General features: G+C 47.6%; 1 protein-coding gene across 3 annotated transcripts in view; it reads left to right on the forward strand.

Annotated features, from left to right (window-relative positions):
* Positions 1-25,375, forward strand: part of ITGAE (integrin subunit alpha E) — a 75,630-nt gene that overhangs the window by 24,358 nt on the left and 25,897 nt on the right. For all 3 annotated transcript variants that reach the window (XM_077749677.1, XM_077749676.1, XM_077749678.1), the window contains exons 2-17: positions 2,825-2,945; positions 13,396-13,487; positions 14,719-14,786; positions 15,166-15,283; positions 15,504-15,635; positions 16,010-16,125; positions 16,740-16,891; positions 18,110-18,263; positions 18,824-18,974; positions 19,454-19,521; positions 20,300-20,435; positions 20,968-21,110; positions 21,461-21,601; positions 22,268-22,492; positions 23,495-23,625; positions 25,202-25,332. In XM_077749677.1, coding sequence (XP_077605803.1) covers positions 2,825-2,945; positions 13,396-13,487; positions 14,719-14,786; positions 15,166-15,283; positions 15,504-15,635; positions 16,010-16,125; positions 16,740-16,891; positions 18,110-18,263; positions 18,824-18,974; positions 19,454-19,521; positions 20,300-20,435; positions 20,968-21,110; positions 21,461-21,601; positions 22,268-22,492; positions 23,495-23,625; positions 25,202-25,332 — 2,079 coding nt within the window. The remainder of the gene's footprint in view (positions 1-2,824; positions 2,946-13,395; positions 13,488-14,718; positions 14,787-15,165; positions 15,284-15,503; positions 15,636-16,009; positions 16,126-16,739; positions 16,892-18,109; positions 18,264-18,823; positions 18,975-19,453; positions 19,522-20,299; positions 20,436-20,967; positions 21,111-21,460; positions 21,602-22,267; positions 22,493-23,494; positions 23,626-25,201; positions 25,333-25,375) is intronic.

Consider the following 25,375-nt stretch of genomic DNA (forward strand, 5'->3'; position numbering starts at 1 on the left):
GCTTCGGATTCTGTGTCTCCGTCTCTCTCTCTCTCAAAAATAAATAAACGTTAAAAAATTCTACAAATAAAGTTATAGCACAGAACAAATACACTGAGGGCAAAATAAATGCTAAACCTGAAAGCACTTCAAAATACATGGCATAGTTTGTGCATTTTAACAGACTGCAGAATCACAGACGCTGCTAGCCCTGCAGCCCTCTCAGCTGGCTTGTATTTGCCAAACAAGACATTTTGAGTTTATCTAAACAAGGCAAACAGTTCACATTTGTTTACTATGATATTGTGGGGCTAGAAACTGCTTTATTAAGTAAATTAGTGAGTATGTTTTTGCCTGAATGTGTGATGTCAGAACATCATTCCTTATAGCATATTTATGTGGTATATTTAGGAATTGAAAGGTCATTATACCATCATAAAAAAAAGAATGTTTCCCAAAAAGCTTTTTTTCCCCAAAGGCTTTTTGCCATAGCTCTTTTCAAGAGCTTTATGGCAAAGATCTGTTCATTGAACAGTAATTGAACAGAAAAGTTCTGTGCACTGAACTTAACTTTGCCCTTTTTCTCTGTAAATATACATTAGCTTTTTTATGGGGGAGTGGCATAGCCAGACCATACTTTGAAAAATTCGCTCTGGCAGTTGGTATGGAGAGGATGTATCCAGAGGGGCAAGTCTTGGAAGAGCAAAGTCGGGAGACTAATGAACATATCCACGGAGGAGACAATGAGCTCAGAAGGGCAGAACCAAGTCCCAACTGAGGTCCAAATGCATATGGGAATTCTGAGAATGATAAAGGTGGTACTGCGAATCTATGGGGATGAGATGAGCCACTGAAGAAAAAATGTTGAGACATTTCAATTGTGGGGAGAAAAAGTAAAAGCTGCATCCGTCTTTCACTCCTTACACAAAAATAGAGTGCAGATGGATCAGATTCAAGTGTAAGAAGTGAAACAAAAAAACCCCAAAATATAGAGGAAAACATGAGTGAACTTAAAAAAAAAAATCTCTGCATGGGGAAGCATGACCTAAAACCCAAGAGTCATAAAGGAAAGATAACTTGATTATGTACAAATTATAGATGTGGGAAAAGATATGCATGTCAAGTAGCTAAGTGTGAAGCATTATCTTTAACACATTGGTGATTTCTTTTTGGATTCAAAAACCTCTTGCAAATTAATAAGAAAGCAATACTTCATACACATGGATACTGTATATGCGTAGGCAGTAAATGACTTAAAATAAGAGCCTTGACCTCTCTCATAATTAAAGAAGATATTTTGGAACAAAATGATAAGATACTCTTTCAAAACAAGGATGGTCTGCACACAGCTCAAGCAGTGCTGTGAGGATACAAGCTTCTCCTAGTGTGTTGTTGTGGTGTGAATTGGCACAGCCTCTGGAGTTGGGAGCAATCTGTCAATACCTGTTTTCCCCCAAAACTTTTTAGTGAAAAACTTCAAGTATACAGAAAAGTTGAAATAACTATACAGTAGAAAACTATATACCACACTTAGATGTTACAGTTGTCAGCATTTTGTTATATTTGCAGTATCACACACACATATCTATATATCCATCTACCCATCCATCAATCCTTCTTACATTTTGATGCATTTCAAAGTAAATTGCAGAGATTGGTACACTTCATCCTTAAATGTCTCAGTGTACATATCAACTAGAGGTCAGTGTTTGTTTTTGGTTCTTTTTTGAGGGAAAATTTATATTCGGTGAAAGGCACAAGTTTTAAGTTGACCATTCAGTGTGCCTTTGACAAATGCACACACCTTTGTCATCCAAATTCTTATCAAGACCTAGGGTGTTTCCATCTGCCTACACAGTTTCTTCCTGTCCCTTCCCAGTGAGGCCACATCCTTTACCCCTAGGAAATATTTTTTTTACTATAGATTAGTTTTCTTGGTTCTAGAACATCATGTGAATGGAATTATACGGTACTCTTTTACATAAAGTCTCTTTCACTCAGCATGATTTTTGTTAGTCACCCTTCTTGCTGTGTGTGTCAGTTGCCCATTTCTGTTTACTCCTGAGTAGTATTCCATTGTATGAATATACCAGTTAGTTTATCCCTTCCCCTGTTGGTGGACATGTGGGTTGTTTCCACTTGGGAACTATTACAAGTAAAGCTTCTGTAAACATACTTGTACCTGTTTGAGGGTGTGTTTTCTCTTGGGTCACTTGATGGGGCATCATAGACAGAATGTGTGTATATCCTAGCCCTGGGGCTCATAGTCTATGGTATAAGAGACTGTCATGAGTCTATGCTACCTGACAAATACAGAAAGTGTGCAGTGGGAGTTGTGAGAAGGTGGGAAGTACTTTTAGAGGAGAACCAAGGAAGGCTTCCTGGAGGAGGGGGCTTGGTGCTGACATAAGAGGAGGATCTGGGGACCTGGGTCAAGCATGCCTACATTCCTGTCCTATTCCCATAGGTTAAAGGTCCTGGGGAGTCTCTTTTTTCTCATCTATAAAATGGGGGTGATGATACCACAAGATGTGACAGAATGATGGTAGTCAAAGGCCCAGCCATGGCTTCAACAGGCATCTCTCTCTCTCTTTTTTTTTATGTTTTATTTATTTCTAGGAGAGAGAGAGAGACAGTGTGAGCAGGGGAGGGTCAGAGAGAGAGGGAGTTACAGACTGAAACAGGCTCCAGGCTCCGAGCTGGCAGTCAGCACAGAGCCCGACGCGGGGCTCGAACCCACGAACCGCGAGATCATGACCTAAGCGCAAGTCAGACGTTTAACCGACTAAGCCACCCAGGCGCCCCATCAACAAGCATCTCTTAAATGTCCCTCTGTTCTCCACAGGCCTTGTTCCTCTGGTGGCCTTCAATGTGGACGTGGCCCGGACCTGGGTGACTCCTGAGGGAGGCACACCCTATGTGCTCAACTCCCTTCTGCACCAAGATTCCAGCACCAACCAGACCTGGTGAGCAGGGCCCGGCAGATGGGAGGCATAACTGAGGGGGCTGCTGGGGAGCCTGAAAAAGCACCAAAAGAGGCCTTGGCACCCCCACCCCTGGTTTGGAGACAACCTCCCTTCCCTTACAGAAGGGTGTGCAGGAGAGAGGCTGGGAGCACCAGGCCAAACCTGGCCTTCTTCACTGCTGGGGGTGAGGGAATGACCTCAAAACTAGTTTAAAATAAACTTTATTAAGTCTCTTTTATCCCTTATGGAAGTAACACATGCTCAGTATATAAACTTCGGACAGTGACAAAAATATCAAAGAAAACATGGAAAATACGAGGCAGCAGGGAATGTGGTTAAGAGGCAGGCTGTGAATCTTGTAGTCAGGGGTCAGTGACAGCTTTTCTCTCTAGTTGTAGCAAGGTGTTCAGCCCGTAGCCTCAGTTTCTTATCTCTACAATGGTGGTAGAGATTTCTCTACCTCACAGGGTTGTTGCAAAGACTGTTTGAAGTAATCCACATCAAGGTTTAGCACAGTTTCTGGCTGAAATCAAGCTCACTAAACATTGCTTTATGTTTTTAAAAATCTCATCTATACGTACCCATTAGATAAGCCACCAGTTTTAAACGTGACAACAGTCTACTGGTGAGGATGTGGGGACTTGTGGGACTATAAATTGATATAACCAACTCGGAGAACAGTTTTACCATATCTGGTAATGTTCAAGTCGTCTCTGACCCAGCTGTTCCACTCCCAGACACTAACCTTAGAGATACGAACAGGCACATGTAAAGGTACTTATTGCAGCATTTCTTGGAAAAGGGAAAGACTGGAAATGTTCCTCACTAGGAAAATGGAAGAAATAAGTGATGAATCATACACAATGCAATATTAGAAGTAGGTCAAATGAATGAAATGAGCTTAGTGGTTATTAACTTGAATCAATCCTGAAACATAAGGTAAAAAAGGCAAATTGTAGAATTATATTTACCGTGGTCATTTCCTCAGCAAATATTTGTATGGAGTACCTACTGTGTGCCAAGCCCTAAAGAGGCTCCAAAGGCTCACAGCAGGGAGCAAAATAGACAACAATTCTTTGGCTCCAGGAGATAGACAATAAGCAAGCAAGCAAAATATGCATTATATCAGCTGGTGATAGTGGTGATATGCTAATGTAGAAGCATGTCTTTAGTTTTTTTTCCTTTATTGTCACCAAAATAACTTTTAGAGCTGCTTTGTTTTGAAGCCAGGATCCAGTCAAGGTTCCTGTGTCACGTATTGTTGTGTCTCTTTATTCTTTTTTAATCTAGAGCAATTTTTACTTTCCTTTCTGTTCATCATGGTTGTATGGCTTTCTCTGTGCTTGCTCTGTGACCCAGCTGTACTGGTGCCCTGACCCCAAGCCAGTCCCTCCCCCCTCCCTGCTTGCTTTGCTTCTAGTCATGGGTCAAGGGTCTCCTTCTTACCCAGCACGGATGAGCCCAGCATCCAGATGGGCTTAGGGGCAGACCAGGTGAGGAGCTCAAGGTTTCTGGGTGAGCAGGGGTCCCCACATTCCTGATTTGTGCAGAGTAGGAGCTCTGTTTGGTGGAGGATGGGTGGGCAGTAGCAGCTCCTGAGGCAACCTTATGGCCCTGCGGCTTTGACCATGACCCGGCCAAGCAGGCTTGGGCCCCTTACTGGACTATGGTTTCCTCATTGTAGAGTGAAGAGGCTGGTGACCATGCAAATGGTGATGGCAGGGCCAGTTTGTTCGTTTGTTTGTTCATTCAGCAAGTATTTATGGAGCAGCTACTCAATGCCAGGCAAAGTGTGAGGAGCCAATAGTGAAACAGGCGCAGTCCCTGCCCCATGGAACTCCCTGGCTCATGAAGGAGACAGACGAGGCAGGCAGTGACAAGAGGAGTGATGGCTGCTCTGGTCCAGGACACTTTGGAGACATAGAGGCAGGTGTACCCTCCAGTCACTGGGTGTGCATCAACACTGGGACGAAGGGGATGAGTAGGAATTAGTGTGAGAAGGCAGGAGAGGGGGATAGCGCAGCTGAGAGCAGTGTGGTCAGAAGGCCAGAAACCTGCCTGAGCAAAGTCAAGGAACAGAAGATGTCAGGTGGTTGAAGCTGAATGTCATGAGGAGGAGGTTGGGAGAAGTGGATAGTGCCTGGTTACCCAGGCATCAAGGGTTTGAGGAGCCAGAAAGGTTTGAAGCAGGGAGGGGAGAGGAGAAGTTTGTTGTTAACAAGTTTTTGGCTGCAGGAAGATGAATTGGTGTTTGTTGTCATTTGTTTTGGTGAAATTTTATGGACATTTACCACACAGAAAAATGCACCCATCATGAGCCTGTAGCACAGTGAATGCTGGCCAAGTGAACCACCTATGTAAGTAGCATCCAGATGAAGGAGCAGAGCATTAGCAACCTCACCTAATCCCGCTCTAGCCTGGTGCTCCCTTCCAGGCACATCCCCTGCCAAGAATTAACCAGCGCTCTGACCTCCATTTCCCTGGATTAGTTTTGCCTGTTCTTGAACTTGTAAATGAGGCATACCGTATGTGGTCTTTTTATGTCAGACCTCAATATACGGTCTGTGAATTTTGAATGTGGTATTGCCTGAGACAGTGATACTTATTTTCATTGCTAGAGTTTTCCATCATGTGAACAGAGCTGATGATGGGCATTTGGGCTGTTTCCTTGGACAGATTTTGCTGCTATGAACTTTATTTTGAGGTGCAAGGGTACTTCCTTTTATCGGGCATAATATGCATTGGGCCAACATCCATTTTTCCGACCTTGCAGTGCATGAGCATTCTGGCTGCTCCATATGCTCGTGAAGGCCAGGTGTCAGTCTCAGTTACCTGTGACCATCTTTTGCCCAGTCCCCTCCCACCAGTACCTCAGCAGGGCCCTGCCTCTCAGAAGCCATGCTGAGAGGACATGGTGGACGAGAGGAGCTTGAAGCTCCTGGAGCAGGAGGCTCTGAGACCACCTTGGGTGCAAGAGGAGCCTAGCTGGGCTCATGAAAACCTCCCTGAACATCTGCTGAAGAGAGGGCTCATGGGAGGATGTGGTGGGAGGCACTTCTTGGTTCCTGCCACAAATGGTGAAGCCCAAGACTACAGGCGTGCCATGCAGGGCAGGAAATGCACTTCTGGCTGCCCCAGGACCACAGAAAGAGGAACAGGCTGGTCCCCTGTGAGAGGGCGGTGTGTACCTCTCACTCCCTTGTCCTGTTTCTCTATAAAATATAGCAGCCACGGCTCACTGCATCATGGGTTTGGTTGCTATAGGGTGAGATGAGTGGAACAGAAAGAAGACCTTCCACACCTGAAAGTAATATAACACTGTATGTTAATTATACTTCAATAAATGCAAATGAAACCATAAAGAGTAAATTAAAAAAAAAACTATGATAAAACTTGGAGAAAAAAAAAGAATGCCTTTCCCTGTGAGATATGGGAATAGACTCCAAGCAGAGACAGGTTAGAGGCAGGCGAAGGCAAGAAATGGCCTGCTTCCAGTCCAGGGTATAATAGCGTCCATGAGGCTATGAGCTGATGATAGGTTTGATTATTGTTTAGTTAGTCAGTCATTCAGTCAATGAACCTGGAGATCAAAAGACTACTCACCATGGTGGCTGGGTGGGAGAGAGTAAAATGGGAGACAACAGAGGCAGCTCATACTGGGCCCCAGGCCACAATGTCACATGACTGTGATATGAATGGCAACCTTGCACAGCCTGGACAGCTGTATATGGTAGTCTCTTGGGAACTCACAGTCTAGGTGAGTATGGGAGTGGGTTCCAGTAGTCAAGGCTACCTGGAGGGCTTGGAGGGGGTCAAGTTGTTCCTTTGGGAAGACTTCCTGAGGAGCTGGTGTTTAGAATGATTTTGGCAGGAAAAGGAGGTAGGAGTATGTTACAGGCTAAGGAAATAGCTTGGGTAATGGCATGAAGGAGGAAGGAGAGCCGAGGCTATTCCAGGCCTGGACTTACCCCACCAAAACATGATCTGGGGTAGATACTAGTTCTAAGCCCATCTTTGTTGGAGACTGGGAATGAGGTGTTAGACAAAGGGCTGTGGCTCAGGCTGGGGAGAGGTCTGGAGCAGAGGCAGCGTTACTAAGCAGGTCACCTATTTTGGGAGCTCAGCTGCAAAGCCCACAGAGCTCAGCTACACGTGCTCTCTGCTCTTCAGCCCTGCTCCACATTAGCCTCCTTACCTGCTGCCTGGGCTGTCATTCAGTCTTTATTTAACCATATTTACCAAGCCCTAGCTCTGTGCCAGACATTCTTCCATGCCCTGGAAATAACATGGTGAACAAGGTAGACATGATTCTTGAGGAACTTACAGTCTAGTGGGGGAGACCGATAACAAGCACACAAATGAGGAAAGAGGATATTATCAGACGTAACAAGTTCTGAGAAGAAAATTAAACAGGGTGACATGAAACAGTAGCTGTGTTGTGAAGTGGGGCTGGCTGGAGAAAGCATTTATGAGGAGGTGACAGTTAAGCAAGGCCAGGGGATGAAAATAAGCCAGTTTTGGAGAGTGAAAGGTAGGGCTCCCAGGCAAAGGGCACAGCAAGGTAGAGGGCTTGAGGTAGGAAAGAACTAGGGCTGTCAAGGAACAGAGGGCAGCCAGAGTAGAGTTGGAACTTGGAGAGCAAAGGAGAGGGGAGGGGAGGGGCCAGACTGTGCAAGGCCCTGTGAGCCGTATCAAGGAGTATGGACTCTTTCTAAGCACATGGGAAGCTACTGAAGCAGGAGAGTGACAGGGTGTAAACTACAAGGGTCAGTTTCAAAAACAAATGCTACCAGTTAGGAGGCTATTACCATAGACCGGGCAAGATGGTGGTGGCCAGGATTGTGATGGGGAAACGGAGAGAAGAGATGCTCTGTGGATATAGTTTGGAGGAAGGATCCACAGGGTTTACTGATGGACTTGATGCAGGGATGAGTGAAAAGATGAAGCAAAGATGCCTTCAGGATTCAGGCTTTAGAATTTAGTGGTTAGTTTTACCATCTATTACTTTTGGGAAGATGGAAAAGCATAGGCTTGGTAGGACAAGACCCCAAGCTCGGTTTGGACATTCTAAAGTTTGAGATGCCTATTAGACGGTAGGTGGTTGGTAATTGTATTTGTTTCCTATTGCCGCTGTAACAACCACAAAATCTGTGGCTTAAAACAACACAAATGTATTGTCTTACAGTTCTGGAGGTCAGAAATCCAAAATGGGTCTTAATGGGCTAAAATCAAGGTGTTAGTAGAGCTGTGTTTCTTTTGGCGGCTCAAGGGGAGAGTCTGTTTCCTCACCTTTTTCAGTTTCTGGAAGCAATCTGCATTCTTTGGCTTTTGGCCTCTTCCTCCATCCTGAAAACCAGCAGTGTAGCATCTTCAGATCTTTCTCTGACTCTTGCCTTCGTCTTATAAGGACCCTTGTGATAACACGGGGTCTACCTAGATAATCCAGGATTATTTCCCTCATCTCAAGATCCTTAACTTAATCAAGTCTACAAAATCCCTTTAGCCATAACAAGTAGTGCATTCACAGGTTCTGGGGATTAGCACAGGGACATCTGCAGTGGAGGCGTTATTGTATTTCCTACAGCTATGCTGGTCTGACTTCTGGTGGAGGGATTCTAGGGCCACAGAAGTTCAGCATTTATAGGTGTATTGAAGTCATGGGACTGGCAGGGATCACTAGGGAGAGTGTGCTGGAAAGGACAACAGGGACCAAGTCCTAAGGTTCCAGCAACATTGAGAAGTTAGACAGTGAAGAAGCCCACAAAAGAGTCTGAGAAGGAGTATTGAGAGAGGTAGGGGGAAATCAAGAAGAAAGCATTTCAAGGTGGAGATGGGCACATGTCCAGGGCTGCTGAGAGGTTGACGAAGATGAGGACAAAAAGATGTCCATTGTATTTGGCAATGTGGAGACTACTGTTGACCTTGACAGGAGCTGTATCAGAGGGTGGAATCAGCTTGGGGTGGGTTAAACTGGGGTTGGGGGCATATACACAGGTATAGACTTTATTATTATTATTAATCCATGGAGGTAAGTAAATGATCTATGTTATAATTACAATAGAGCGATGGGAAGCAAGGAAGTGGAGATGGTACCTCACTCCTGTCACCCAGTCCACCACAGCCGCATCATGACCTTTTTGAAAGTACAAACTAATCCCCTTTATCGGGTCCTCCATGGCTTCCTACTGCCCTCAGCACAAAGATCTTAGACCTGGTTCAGTGTTACCAGGCCCAGCCTCAGGGCCCCTTCCTCAGTACCCCCTACTCAAAACCTCTGTTTTGAGGCAGACCAGTTTTCCTGGGCAGCGTGGATAGTGAGAATGCCTAGGCTAAAACTGAACTTTGCTGTCTCTCTGGGCTTGGGACTATTTTTAGAGGCTGCTTTAATGAGGGTGAGATGCTCCCCCCTCAAACTCCATTTCTTTTTCTTTTTAAATTCAAGCTAGTTTACATATACTTGATGTCTTGACTTCAGGAGTAGAACCCAGTGATTCATTTCTTACATATGACACCCAGTGCTCATCCCAAAAAATGCCCTCCTTAATGCCCATCACCCATTTAACCCATCCACCCACCTACCTCCCCTCCAGTGGCCCTTAGTTTGTTCTCTGTATTTAAGAGTCTCTTATGGTGGGGGTGCCTGGTGGCTCAGTTGGTTAATGTCCGACTTTGGCTCAGGTCATGATCTCACGGTTCATGGGTTCGAGTCCCATGTCCAGCTCTGTGCTGACAGCTCAGATCCTGGAGCCTGCTTCAGATTCTGGGTCTCCCTCTCTCTCTACCCCTCTCGCACTTGCATTCTGCCTCTCTGTCTCTCAACAATAAATTAATGTTAAAGAAAAAATTTTAAATAAACAAAAAAGAGTCTCTTATGGTGGAGCACCTGGGTGGCTCCATTGGTTAAGCATCCAACTTTGGCTTAGATCATGATCTCACAGTTCATAGGTTCAAACCCCACATTGAGATCTGTGCTGACAGCATATGCTGTCAATCGTGCCTCCTCATGCATGTGTGCACTCTCTCTCTCTCAAACATAAACATTAAAAAGTTTTTTAAAAAAGAGCATCTTATGGTCTGCCTCCCTCTCTTTTTTTTTTTAAATTATTTTAATGTTTTATTTATTTCTAGGAGAGAGAGAGAGAGACAGCGTGAGCAGGGGAGGGTCAGAGAGAGAGGGAGTCACAGACTGAAACAGGCTCCAGGCTCCGAGCTGACAGTCAGCACAGAGCCCGACGCGGGGCTCGAACCCACAAACCGCGAGATCATGACCTAAGCGAAAGTCGGACGCTTAACCGACTAAGCCACCCAGGAGCCCCTGCCTTCCTCTCTGTTTTTATCTTGTTTTTCCTTCCCTTCCCCTATGTTCATCCATTGACTTTCTCAAATTCCACCTATTAGTGAAGCCATATGATATTTGTCTTTCTCTGACTAACTTGTTTTACTTAGCATAATACCCCTTAGCTCCATTCACGTTGTTGCAAATGGCAAGATTTCATGCTTTTTTTTTTTTTATCACTGAGTAGTATTCATTATACACACACACACACACACACACACACCACATCTTGTTGCTCCATTCATCAGTCAGTGGACATTTGGGCTCTTTCCATAATTTGGCTATTGTTGATAGTGCTGTATAAACATTGGGGTGCATGTACCCCTTCAAATCAGCATTTTTGTATCCTTTGGATAAATACCTAGCGGTGCAATTGCTGAGTCATAGGCTAGCTCAATTTTTAACTTTTTGAGAAATCTCCATACTGTTTTCCAAGTTTGCATTCCCACCAACAGTGTCAATTCTTTCCCCTTTCTCAGCATCCTTGCCAACATCTATTGTTTCCTGAGTTGTTCATTTTCACCATTCTTACAGACGGGAAGTGATATCTCATTGTGGGTTTGATTTTATTTCCCTGATGTTGAGTGATGTTGAGCATCTTTTCATGTGTCTGTGAGCCATGTGGATGTCTTTGGAAAAGTGTCTATTCATGTCTTTTGCCCATTTTTTCACTAGATTATTTGTCTTTTGGGTTTTGAGTTTGGTAAGTTCCTTATAGATTTTGGATACTAACTCTTTATTTATTTAAATATCTTCTCCCATTCTCTTGGTTGCCTTTTATTTTGTTGATTTTTCCATTTGCTGTGAAGAAACTTTATATCTTGATGAGGTCCCTATAGTTCACTTTTGCTTTTATTTCTCTCCAGAGACATGTCAAGTAGGACGTTGCTGTAGTGAGGTCAGAGAGGTTTTTGCCTGTTGTCTCCCGTAGGATTTTGATGGTTATCTCTCTCACATTTAGGTCTTTTGTTCATTTTAATCTATTTTTGTGTATGGTGTAAGAAAATGGTCCAGGTTCATTCTTCTGCATGTCACTATCTGGTTTTCCCAGCACCATTTGCTGAAGAGACTGTCTTTTTTTTTTTCTTTTTTTTTTTTTTTCATTGGATGCTCTTTCCTGCTCTGTCAAAGATTAGTTGGCCGTATATTTGTGGGTCAATCTCTGGGTCCCCTATTCTGTTCCATAGATCTATGAGAATTTTCTGCATCCAGGTTCATCTGTTTTTGTGTCAGTACCATACTGTATTGATGATTACAGCTTTGTAATATAGCTTAAAGCCCAGAATTGTGATGCTTCCAGCATTGGTTTTCTTTTTCAACATTACGTGGCTATTCTGGGTCTTGTCTTGTTCCCTACAAACTTTAGGATTGTTTGTTCTAGCTCTGTGAAGAATGTTGGTGTTATTTTGATATTGATTGCATTGAACATGTGGATTGCTTTGGGTAGTATTGGCATTTTACAATATTTGTTCTTCCAATCCATGAACACAGAATGTTTTTCCATTTCTTTGTGTCTTCTTAACTTTCTTTTATAAGCATCCTATAGTTTTCAGTATATAGTTCTTTTAACTCTTTGGTTACGTTTATTCCTAGGTATCTTATGGTTTTGGGTATAATTGTAAATGTGATCAATTCCTTGATATCTCTTTCTGCTGCTTCATTATCGTTGTAAAGAATGCAACCAATTTCTGTACATTGTTTTTATATCCTGCAACTTTGCTAAATTTGTTTATCAGCTCTAGCAGTTTTTTGGTGGAGTCTTTCAGATATACCATGTAGAGTATCATGTCATCTGTGAAGAGTGAGAGTTTGACTTCTTCCTTGCCGATTTGGATGCCTTTCATTATTTTTTTGTTGTTGTCTGATTGTTGAGGCTAGGACTTCCAGTACTATACTGAACAACAGTGGTGAGGGTGGACATCCCTGTCATCTTCCTTCCCTTAGGGAGAAAGCTCTCAGTTTTTCCACATCGAGGATATTAGCTGTGGGCCTTTCATATATGGCTTTTTTTTTTAAATTTTTTTTTAATGTTTTATTTATTTCTAGGAGAGAGAGAGAGAGACAGCGTGAGCAGGGGAGGGTCAGAGAGAGAGGGAGTCACAGACTGAAACAAGCTCTAGGCTCTAAGCTGGCAGTCAGCACAGAGCCCGACGCAGGACTCGAACCCACGAACTGCGAGATCATGACCTGAGCGAAAGTCGGACGCTTAACCGACTAAGCCACCTAGGCGCCCCATATATATAGCTTTTTTGATATTAAGTTATGTTCTTTCTATCCCCACTTTCTTGAGGGTTTTTATCAAGAAAAGATGCTGTATTCTGTCATAGGCTTTTTCGGCATCTATTGAAAGAATCATATGGTTCTTATCCTTTCTTTTAATAATGTGATGTATGACGCTGGTTGATTTGTGATTATTGAATCAGCCCTGCAGCCCAGGAATAAATCCAACTTGATCATGGTGAATAATTATTTTGATCTTCTATTGAATTCATTTGCTAGTATCCTGCTGAGAATTTTCTGCATCCAGGTTCATCAAGGATATTGACCTGTAACTCTCCTTTGTAGTGGGGTCTTTGGTTTTGGAATCAAGGTAATTCTGGCTTCAAAGAATGAGTTGGAATCAAACCTCCATTTCTGACTGACCCATTGCATAGGGGTGCCAGGAAATACCATCACTGAAGCCAGGTGGGTCAGTTCCCCTGGCAGCCACTAGGAAGCCAGCACTGCCCCTGACAGGACCAGCTGTCCTATGGATGGCTTCCTAGTACCTACCCACCCCCTCCCTAAAGAGCAGAGAGTTTTTATTTACCATCAATACCACTCCCATTTCTGTCAGGGTGGGTCAGCAGGAAGAGAGCAGATGCATTTAACCATCCCCCCCTGCCTCCGAACTGTGTAAAGATAAATGCTGAACAAATGCTTTTCACATAATGCAAAGTCGCAAAGTCTGCCATTCTGGGCTGGGACCCAAGTCTGGATCTCCTCCATTAGTTTCCATATAGGGAGCTTGTGAGCCTGGAGTGGGGCCTGGAGTGGGAAGACTGTGCCTCGGCAGGCAGAAAGGAGAAGGGAATCATTGGCCAGCTCAACTTTGCTGTCTACGTTCCCACTCAGGCTCCTGGTCACCAGTCCTCAAACCAACAGGACAACAGACCCCCTTCATCGTTGTTCCCTCATCCAGGATGAGATTCTTTGCCAACCAGTAGGTAAGTCAACCTCCACTCCGGGGAATATTCCGTGGACCTCCTTTTGAGGAATCTGGCCTAAACCATTTGAACCCAGACCCACTTTAGATTCCACCACCACCCACAGGCTTTCTATCCTAAAGCCAATCCCATCCCAACCCAACCCAAATCCCCAGCCCGCCTTTCCAGACCTGGTCCTAAAAAAAAATGATATTGTGCGCTCACTATGTGCCTGGCACTCTGCTAAGTGCTTTGTTCCCTTTCAATTCTCAAAATCACTCCATTTTATAGAAGAGGAAGCTACAGTTCAGAGCAGTCCTTTGACTGCCAATATGACTAAGGTCATGAATCTAGTGTTGGCGGCACTACAGTTGGCAAACCTGAGTCTATCTGATTTCAGAACCTAACATGTCCCAACTCATCACACCTCAGTGGAATTCAACTTTACCCCTCCTAACCTGTGGCCATCCTAAAATCTAGCATGGGGACTGGCATATATTCGGTACTCAATAAAGCTGTTTGAATGAATGAACAAATGAACTAATTCACTTATTAACCAACTCTACCATTGCATCCAGTTCAACTCAAGGCCCACATTTGCTGGTGACCCCTCAGCTGTATATGGTAGGATCCTTGTCTCTATGAGAGGCATGGTGTTGAACAGCCTCAGTCTCTGCTTCAGAAGGGGATGCAGGCTGGTAGCATAACTGGGTGATCCTATGGCTCAAAAATGAGTCTCCTGAGGTCCACAGTGTGGAGGGAGAGGAATGAGCTACACTTTCACTCCAGGGTCTTCAGGCAGTAAGATTCCCCAGAAATAGAATTTTGAGAGTGGAGAGTTCTTTGGTCCATATAGCCGGTCCTTTAGCATCTTTCACACCTCCCTGGTGCTACACCCACCCACCAGCTACTGCTTCTCTACCCTCCTGCCCTTCCTAATTGGGAGCCCCTGTAAGTCAAGTACCAGGCCTCGGTTATGTCTAGATCTCTATCTCCATCTGGCTTGGGGCTAGGCACAGAGCAGACATCACTGGACATTTGTTGAATGAGTCAGTGAATAAGCCCAGGGAATAAGCACTTTGCCTTGAGCATGTCCAGGCCTGTGCTTAAAGGTCCTACAACCAGCTTCTAGAGCCTGCTCTGAGTGGCCAATAGTTCTTTACGGGGCCCTGACCATCATGTGACCTCTGATGTTGGCTGTAGGGTAGCCTCCCAGCATCCCTCCCACCTTACCTGGGCTTAACTCTTTCAGAACATGCCCCCATCCCAAAGGGAAGGTACCGGGGAGTGACAGTTGTCCGGAACCACCACAGTGTTTTGGTGAGTGTGCATGCGGTGGGATGATGGAGGGCTTCAGGGAAGGTGGAGCTTACCCTGTAGTTGACCGGTGTTGATAACAGTCTGACTGGCTTATTCTCTCAGGGCTGAGCCCAGCTGCCTCCCTGGGACCGACCCCAGGGCCAACCATGGCTCTGATCTGGGTACTCCATGACCCAGCACACTGACCTAGGTGCTTAACTTCAGCTTTGGCCCCAGTACCGACTCTTACCCCTGATGAGGGGTGAGCAAACTATTCCTGCATCTTCTGCTTGGTTGAGGCACTTGATTCTGTAATGGGGGTGATGGTGTGGCAGTGATTATGGGGATTGTACTGGAGATGACCTAGGCTTTCCCCTCCTACTCTCCCCCTCTCTCCCAGATCTGTATTCAGGTGCAGTCTCGGAAGCCCCACAGCCTCATCTCAGAACTCACAGGGACCTGCAGCCTATTAGCCAACAACTTCCAACCCCAGGCCCAGGTCTACTTCTCTGACCTTGGTAAGGATTGGACACTGACTGACCTTAGACAGCTCTAAAGAGATCTCCTTGGGTCTCCAGGAAGAGGCATGGTTGCTATTAGAGGGACATGGAGACCCAGAGAGGGCAAGGCAAGCCTAGGCCCCTGTGAAGAGAATCAGAGCAGAGCTAAGTTTGGGCCTGCCCAGAGGTGAACAAGAAGGCCATCTGACACTGAGTTCTTCTGTATGCGTTTTTAAAGAAAATCTCCTAGATCCCACTACACATGTGGATGCCAGAGACTGCTGGAACAAGAATGGCAGGATAGAGAGGACAGCCAGGTGGCGTCGGGCTCTGAAGCCACAAGAGGATGATGATGACGATGAAGCAGATGGTGAGAAGAGGCAGATCTGGGTTGTTCCCAGAGGCTGTCAGAGCTGACCCCTAGGCTGGCGGCCTCCAGGATTGAGGTGTGCCTAGGTCTGGAAGATGGGAAGCAGTGGCTGGATTCTATAGACCTAGCCATAGAATGGATGGGGAAACTGAGGCCTGAAGAGCAGGTGCTGTGGGAGTGACTCACTCAGAAAGTCAGAGCCTGAGTAGCTCTGGCTCTCTCTGCCTCTGAGACAAAGTCTTCACCCTCGGGAACTTTACCAACTTCCTACCTGAATTGAGCGCTCAGGGCCTGAATGGGGTGGGTGCCCTGCTGCCCTCACTCCCATCTCATATTCCACACCCAGTCCTAACATGCTCCCTGTCTTGGCCCAGGCACTGAGATTGCCATCATCCTAGATGGCTCAGGAAGCATCGACCCCCCAGACTTCCAGAGAGCCAAAGACTTCATCTCCAACATGATGAGGAACTTCTATGAGAGGTGTTTTCAGGTGGGCTTCCCTAAGAACTAGACTCACAGCCTATCAGTTCTCTATTGCCGTGAACAAACTACCTCAAAACAACAACCATTTATTTGCTCACAGTTCTGTGGGGGCAGCTATTTCGGCTGGATTCAGCTGGATTCAGCTCTTCTGTCGGCCTTGCCTGGAGTTACTCGTGCAGCTTCAGACATCCTGCTGCCTAACTGGATGGCCTAAGATGGCCTTACTTGTTTGGGCCATGTGCCTCCAGCAGGCCAGCTCAACTTTTTCACAGCTACAGTATTCCAAGAGGGCAAGACCCAGTGCCTGCATGTACTTTTCAAGTTTCTAATTGTATCACATCTCTGGTGTCCCACTGACCAAAGTTTGTCACATGGCCAAACCATGGAGACATGGTTTCAGGGAAAAGTCTGTGATTCACTGTGATCCATTACTATTATACCTTCTTCCACCTCTCCTTGCTTAGAGATTTCCCTCTGCCTTAACATCTCCTCCTGCCTGGAGCAAAGGAGAAATGGGTGGATTCTTCCACTGCTTCCAGGAGGAACCATCTAAGGGGCAGGGGCAGCTTCGGGCATGGCGACTCTGCCAACCGCCACCCCACCTTGGCTCCTCCTCTATAGTGCAGCTTTGCCCTTGTGCAATATGGGGAAGTGATCCAGACTGAGTTTGATCTTCGGGACAGCCAGGATGTGATGGCTTCTCTCGCCAGAGTCCAGAACATCACTCAGGTGGGGAATGTCACCAAGACTGCTTCTGCCATACAGCATGTCTTGTAAGTATGAGGGTAGTGGGAATTACCTAGGCACCTACTGGGTGCCAGCTCATGGCCCTGCCCAGAGGCTCTGAGGCGTCATGCTTGCAGAGGTGGCTCAACAGAGCTGTGAGGAGGAGAGGATCAGGTTCTAGCTCTTCTTTGGCTGAGGGGAATATGTGAGGTCTTTCAGTCTAGCCTTTGCTAATGACTGACACCCCAGACATCCTCCAGAAATCCTTCTAAAGACTCCCATTGTGAGCAGCACTAGTGCATGGTACTTATAGGGACGAGCTTCGTGGCCATGCTGTATGGGTTCAGTCTCAGCTCTGCTTTGTACTCACCTTGGGTGAGTTACCTAACTTGCCTGTGCTTTAGTTGCCTCACTTTTATAATGAGAATACTAATAATGCTTGTTGGGGGCACCTGGGTGGCTCAGTCAGTTAAGTATCTGACTCTTGATTTCAGCTCAGGTCATGATCTCACAGTTTGTGAGTTCGAGCTCCGTGTCAGGCTCTGCACTGACAGGTGGAGGCTGCTTGGGATTCTCTCTCCCTCTGCATGCTCCCTTTCTCTCTCAAAATAAATAAATGAGCTTACAGAAATAATAGTATTTGTCTTGTAGGATTTTGTGAGGATTAAAGGGGTTAAAATACGTATAGTATTTGGGGCTCCTGGGTGGCTCAGTCAGTTAAGTGTCTGACTTCAGATCATGTCATGATCTCAAAGTTTGTGGGTACAAGCCCCACAGCAGTGTCTGTGCTGAATGCTTGCTCAGAGCTTGGGGCCTGCTTCAGATCCTGTGTCTCCTTCTCTCTCTGTCTCTCCCTGCTCATGCTCTGTCTCACTCTGTCTCTCAAAAATAAATAAAAGTAAAAAAAGAAATTAAAAAAATATGTACAGTGCTTACAACAGTGCGTGGCATGTAAGTACTATGTAAATATTAGCCAGTGTTTATTAATATCATTGTCATTCCCACACATGAACACAGGATAGACTCTGCTGTCCAGCACCTCTCTGTGGGAGGAGGTGAGGGGCTAGGTATGTCTCAGCCTCCCCTCCACCTGGCCCTGCTATGTGTTACAGGGGGCATCACCACCCCTCTTTGAGCTTTTGTTCCTCATTTCAGAGGGCTCCTTAATCTTCTCCAATTCTAAAACAGGTCAGTGAGTAAAATCTCCCCGGAGTTCAGTATCCCTCTGGCAAGGTTCTCCTCTTTATTTATGCTCCCCTACTTAGAGACAACATCTTCACGCCAAGCTATGGCTCCAGAAAAAAGGCATCCAAGGTCATAGTGGTACTCACCGATGGGGACATATTTGGGGATCCACTCAACCTCACAGCTGTCATCAGTTCCCCAAAGATGCAAGGTGTTGAGCGCTTTGCCATTGGGGTAAGTGCTAGGAGTGGGGATGGGGCACCTCCTGACCTGGTCAGCCTGGAGTGGGGAGGAGCCAGGGTTCCTGATAGGGGCTTGCTCTATTCCCGGACTCTCACCAACTTCTCCCAGTCCTGCACTTCCCCCATCCCACTTGGGTCCTCACACAGAGGGCTTGTTTCCCAATCGTGGTCACAGTTCACTCACCCAGCAGTGATGGGGAGAGCAGTAGACACTCAGTGATCCCAAAAGAACATCAGGGAAGGTTCCTGGAGGACATGATGCTAAGCTAAGTGTTGGAGGCCAAACACGAGTAGCTGGCCTAGAGTGCAGGGGAGGTAGAAGGGCTCTGCAGGCAAAGGGCACAGCATGTGCAGAGGTGAGAATGAACGTGGTGTGAGAAGGAAGCGGTGTGTGCGGGAGAACAGGGAGCAAGGGAAAGAGACAGGTGGTGAAGTGCCCGGAAGGCCAGCAGAGGGGCTCAGCCCTCTCCTCCAGGGCCTGGAGAGCTCTCTGGGCCTGGGAACCAGCCAGCCCTCACGGTGCTAACCCACTGACCCAGGGCCTCTGTGCAGGTGGGAAATGCATTCAAGAGTAATAAGACCCGCAAGGAACTGGAGCTGATTGCCTCAGACCCCGATGACAGACATGCATTCACAGTAAACAACTATACAGCCCTGGATGGACTGCTGAGCAAATTGCAGCAGAATATCATTCACATGGAAGGTGAGGGCTCCAGCGTGGTCCCCTCAGCCTCTGGCAAGAGGCCAAGACTTGTACGTCAGCCCCACCCCTGTCCTACCTCCATATGGCCATCTGGGCAACTCCTATCACCTCTCTGAGCTTCAACTCTTCCATTTCTAAAAAGGTAACAATATCCCCAGCCCTTGTCGCTTCCCCAGAATTACCCGAACCTCTGATGAGAGGCTTAAGGGCTGGAGAAAAGGTGACTGGGACATGGATCCCACTCTTGGGTGCTCACAAATGATGAAACTGAGGCCCAGAAAGAGAGAGTGAGTTGCCCAAGCTTACTCTTCCAGTAGATACTAAAGCAGGATCAGGTCTCCATTCTCAGCCTGGTGTATGTCTCATTATTCTGAACATCGTTCCCTCTGGATATGAGGTCAGACTGGCCCTTTCCCTGACTTAGTTTCTCCCTTCACCTCAGCCCACAGCAGTGTCTCACTGGACTTCTTGGCTTCTAGGCACTGTTGGAGAGGCCCTCCACTACCAGCTGGCACAGATCGGGTTCAGTGCCCAGATCCTGGATGAGGTATGTAGTGAACTCAGCACCAGGCAGGCTCGTCATAGAGGAAGGGCCTCAGTGACACCCAGGGACTCAGGGACCCCTGGCTCACAGCACAAGGCTCTGCCCTCCTGTAATGATGCCTCTGAAGGAGCCCTTTTAGGATAAAGGAAAACTCTTGTACTTGCTTGCCCCTATCTGGACCTTTGACATAGACAAAAGAATGGCCATATCTATTACAAGGGTCAGTTTTGTTCTGTGTGCTTGAAGACTGAGCAGTTTCCTCTTAACATGCTCTACAAACACGACTTTGGCTTGGGTGGCTTGCCTACCACGTTGAATACCCCTCTCTGGAGGCGCTATTCCTCACAGGTGGGGAAAGATGCAGGCCTGGTGAGGGCATCAGCCTTGCACACAGGTTGAACGACGGCTAGCAGATTACTCAGCACAGATGGGCCTTGGGTACCAGACACAGGCTGAGCAACCTGTACAGACGGACATGAGCTCTGTCTTACTCACCCATACCTTGTTTTAGTGCCCATCATCTGTGGCCCTGATCAGATTTCTGCCCTGGGGGTGACTGGCACTGGAAGGACAGTTGCCCTGGGCGGGTCATGGGTACAAGGCAGGAACCGGATATTTGCCATTTCACCTTCCTCCTGCATTTCTGGCCAGGTGGTCAGAGATCACTGAACATTCCCCACCCCCAACCTAAGGTTTGTGGCCCTGGCTGGTAGGCCCATGGCTGCTGTGGCTGGCCCTGGTCCCTCCCTCTCAGATGGCCTCCAACCCTCATCCCCTGTAGGGGCAGGTGCTGCTCGGAGCCGTTGGGGCCTTTAACTGGTCAGGGGGAGCACTGCTCTACAACTTGCACAGCTGCCGGGGTCGCTTCCTGAACCAGACTGTAGCAGATACCAAGACGGCACAGTACAGCTATCTAGGTGAGGCCTGGAGATGCCATGAGGGAGGGTGGGGCCTACACAGGGACACTGAGGCTGCACAGTAGCCTGCACTGGGCCTTCTAGTTAGGGCAGGCTCTGGGCAGTCACATGGACTGAGGGATGGGCCTTGGTTAGGGACCCTTGAGGCTGAGACTTAGGGCCTTCTGGATGAGAACAGGGCCTCCTTGGTACTGAAGCTCAGGGTAGCCCTGAGGAGGTGGGGCCTTGCCACTAACAGGAGTTGTGGGTGACCCTTCACCCATCTCCTTGGTCCTCATATACCGTGGGCATGATGAACATGGGTGGTGAATGTGTGTGAAGGAGTGTATTTTGAGTGAAGCTGTATAAATGATATATCACCTGTATGTGATGGGGCACATGTGTGTGACCAGCCACAGTGGCGAAGTGGGACCACCTGCTGGTGCCAGTTTTTAAAAGGATGAGAAAGACAGTTTCTCCAGATCTGCTTTCCCCTGTCCAGGCTACTTTGAAAGACTGGCTGGGAAAGTGGGGGGGGGGNCCTCCCTCCCAGGTTACTCAGTGGCCCTGCTGCACAAGGCCTGTGGCATCTCCTATGTGGCAGGGGCTCCACGGTACAAGCAGCGGGGGGCTGTGTTTGAGCTCCAGAAGGAGGGCAAAGAGACCAACTTTGTGCCAGTGCTGGAGGGAGAACAGGTACATGAGAAGGATGCTCCCATTATTATAGATGGAGGACCTGGCAGTGCCAGAGGGAATGGGGCAGGCTTCAATTGAGGCACACCAAGGGTTATCACCTCAGCCTGGACAGAGCTCGGGCAGAAAGCAGTGCCACTGCCCCAGCTCTGTGTGTCTAATTATCACCTGGCTTCCTCCCTCGGGAATATGGCCACTCACCCACGCTTCTAGGTTTCTCTAGTGAACAGATTGATGTGGAATGACCCAAATTGGTGGTCCAGGCAGAACAGGAACAGGACTCTAGCCTTGCTGAGGGGTATCAGAGAGGCCTCCCCAGCACCCTTGTGAGCTGAGTTCTTCCTGGGCTGTAGATGGGATCCTATTTTGGCTCAGAGCTGTGTCCTGTGGACATTGACATGGATGGGACCACAGACTTGTTGCTGGTGGCGGCTCCATTCTACCACATTCATGGAGAGGAAGGCAGAGTCTACGTGTACCATCTAACTGAGCAGGTGAGAGTGTCCATGTTTGCAAGCTTGCTGAGGTTGTGGGTGCTCAGCCTGCTGCAGAGGTAATGGGGGCTGGGAGCGCCCTGGCCCTAACTTGCTTGGGAGGACAGTGCTGGGGAGGTGCGCAGGGTGGATGGGGGCCAGGTGGGGCGGCCATTCCATTTCTTCCCCTGCTCCACTTTTACACTTCCCCCACTCCATTATCCCATGTTGATGATGATAACATCCCCAGTAGCTGCACGCTCAACAAAGCATGTTTTGTCTATGATCTCGCTTGTTTGTCACAGTAGCTGTGTTTCTCACAGTAATTGTTACTTCCATTTTACAGATGAGGAAGCTGAGGCTCAGTGATGTTGAGACTTGCTCAAGTTTACATAGCAAGTGTGTGGTAGAGCCAAGACTAGAACCCAGGCCTCCCAGTTGCCAGTGCGATACCCCTAACTGTGGGAGCAGAGGGGAAGGTTCTGGGTCCTGAACTGCAAGGCAGGAGGATCCTAGCCTTACCACTCACACACTGTGTAACAGTGGGGATGTCCGTTGCCTTTTCTGAGCCTCAGCCTCCCTGCTACAGAACCAGAAACAAGTCCAGTGAGCACGCCTTCTGGGATGGCAGTGGTGGTACGCCCTGCATCCCTCTCTTGAGGGCTGAGCTGCCTGTTTGCTTTGCAGAATGGTTCCTTGTCTTTGGCACACACGCTGAGTGGGTACCCTGGATTCACTGACATCCGATTTGGCTTTGCCATAGCAACGGTGGGGGATATCAGTCAGGATACGCTCACGGATGTGGCCATTGGGGCCCCCCTGGAGGGTTTTGGGTTAGAGGATGGCACCAGCTTCGGCAGCGTGTACATCTACAACGGACGCTGGGATGGCCTTTCTACCACCCCCTCTCAGGTAACCTCCAGGGCTCTCTCCAGCCTCTGCCATGGGATTCTGACCACCTAGATATGATAGCCTAGGCCCCAAGTCAGTTCCTGTTCTAAGGGTCAAGCAGGTCCCAAGGGGTCAGGAGTGCCCAATGAAGGACAGAAGTCACTTGGAGGTTCTAGGCTGGGACCTCACCCCAGATCCTTCCAGTGATGTAGGAGGTTGTGGCAACATCTGTTTCCTGACCTGTGTCTCCTTTTTTTGGCACTCCTGACCATGGACCTGCCTCAGATTCACCTTCCCCTCTTTCTGTCCCTTTTCTGGCCCCTGTGTGCCACCCCACCCCATCCATGCCTTAACCCTCATCTCCCGGGACTCCACTGCCAGCCTCTCATGTTACATATTTTTGGGGCACTTTTACCCACCTCAGACCACGGTTGTTCTCCTAGCTTCAGTCTTGTATGTCCAGCTGCCTCCTGAGCGCCTCACTAGATGGCCCCCCAGGCATCTCAGTCTCATGTTGCCTAACCCAAAGCATCCTCTTCCACACCCGCTGCTCCCCTGGGCCCCTTCCGCCTATCCTCCGCACCTGTCCTAATGATTCTCTCCCATATCCAGCCCCTGACCTGGATCCTATCTCTCTCTATCCCCACCACTCCTGGCCTGGCTGCTCCTACTCCCCATCTTCCACCCTGTGCCTGAGCAGTTAGGCCCACATCATTCCCAGCCCCTCATCAAGCCTCCTTGCACCCAACCCCCTTCTGTTCCCATTGCAGTGACCCCTAGCTATGACCTCATATGACCCTGCTCTTTCCCAACCCTGGCTTTCTTCACTTGCCATGTCAAGTCCCACCTACCCTTCAAGTTTCCATCAAATGCTGCTCCCCTTGGAAAACCTTGCCCTTCTCTTTTCAGGTCCTCAGTTGAGGGCTCCCTGGGGTGGAGACCAAGGCTGATGATGCTGATTTGAATAAAACCCCAAAGGACTCCCCTTCTCCTCCTCCATGCCTTGTGCTTCTCTCTCCACAGCGGATCAGAGCCTCGGAGGTGGCCTCAGGACTCCAATACTTCGGCATGTCAGTGGCTGGTGGCTTAGATTTCACTGGTGACGGCCTTGCTGACATCACTGTGGGCACTCTGGGCCGGGCAGCTGTGCTCCGGTATGGGTTCACCCTGCCTTCTGTGGTCCCAAGTCCCAGCCTTACCTGGTTGCCCTGACTTCAGTGACCCCATGAAGACACCAGGCACTGATGGGAGGGAGTAAATGCGGTTGTGGAGGGCACCGGCTCTCCAATCTGCCCAACTGGGTTTGAACCTCAGCTCTCAATTGGCCTTTGGGCAGGTTCTTGTATTCTGAATCCCAGTTTTCTCACCTGTAAATGGGAATAACAATAGCACCTACCACACAGAGTTATGAAGATTGAGAGAATCTTTGCAAGCATTTGGTACAGTACTCAGTGAAGGCTATTATTTTGATGATGATCTGATGATTTTCAGAGCTTCTGTGTTCTGTCCCCAGGGAATTATCAAATCCCATGGCTATAAATAATCTGGCAGAGCACCTATCTGTCCTATGCGCTCCACTAAGCTCCAGCTTGGCTGGCTATTTAATGCTCCTCCTGGCTGTTGCTGTCTGGCATCTCAAAGTTAACATGTCTAAAAATGGACTTCATTTTCTCACCCACTCCTCGTTCTCCCCAAGCTGCCCTTTCCCAGGCTTGCCAGCTCAGTAAATGGCACTATTTGTTCAGGACAAATACCCAGGAGTCATCCTTGATTCCTCTCTTTTCTTTCTGCCACCACCCCACCCACAGGATTTTGTTAGATCTGCCTCCACAATGCCTCCCAGTATAAGACACTGGCATCTCTCACCTGTATCACTTCTGTGGTGTCCTTCCCTGCTTCCACTCCCTGTTCTCCATTCTCCACACAGCTGCCAGAAGAATCCCCTTATTCTGCTGCTTAAAACCCCTCAATGACTCCATTAGAGAGTAAAACCCAAAATCTTTACCATGGCCCACCCTCTCCATGGCCTGTCTCTGCTCATCCCTCCATCCCCATTTCCTGTTACTACCCTCCATCTCACTAATTGTGCTCTAGTCATGCTGACCTTTGTGTTCCTCAAACAAACCAAGTTCATTGCTACCACATGCCTTTTGTGCTAGCTGTGATTTCTGCCTGGAATGAGGTCCCCCCTTATCTTCACATAGCTAGCTCTTGTTAACAGATCTCAAATGTCTCATCAGTGAGGCCATCCCTGATCACCCAACCCAGGTAGCCCCCAATCTCTATTACTCTATCCTATTTTATTTTCTTAAATTTTTTAATGTTTGTTTATTTTTGGGAGAGAGAGATAGAAAGGGAGACACAGAATCCAAAGCTGGGTCCAGGATCCCAGCTGTCAGTGAGAGCCTGATGCAGGGCTCGAACTCACAAACCGTGAGATCATGACCTGAGCCTAAGTCAGACACTTAACTGACTGAACCATATAGGTGGTTTTTTATTTTTGTCATAGCATTACCTGTACATAGGATTTTCCTGTTTCTTCTTATTTGCTTATTGTCTATTTTCTCACTAGAAAGGGACTTGTCTCTTTTCCTACTACTACATCCTGAGGATGCAGAACAGCACTTGGTATATTGGAGATGTTCAATAAATATTCATTGAATAATTGAATGAGCCAAGCACTGGAGTCTTGTGGTCACTCCTCATGGTTCTCTTTGCTGTCTTGTTTAGCTCAAGACCTGTGGTTTACCTGAATGTGTCCATGACCTTCACCCCCATGGCACTGCCCATTGGCTTCAACACCAGTGTGAATGCTTATTTGTGTTTTGAAATCAGCTCTCTGACTACAGCTGCTCAGTCAGGTAACAGACAGCCTGGCTCACCACCCTCCCCCCCCCCCCCCCC

This window comes from Crocuta crocuta, unplaced genomic scaffold, assembly GCF_008692635.1.
Source record: "Crocuta crocuta isolate KB4526 unplaced genomic scaffold, BGI_CrCroc_1.0 scaffold149, whole genome shotgun sequence".
NCBI lineage: Eukaryota > Metazoa > Chordata > Mammalia > Carnivora > Hyaenidae > Crocuta > Crocuta crocuta.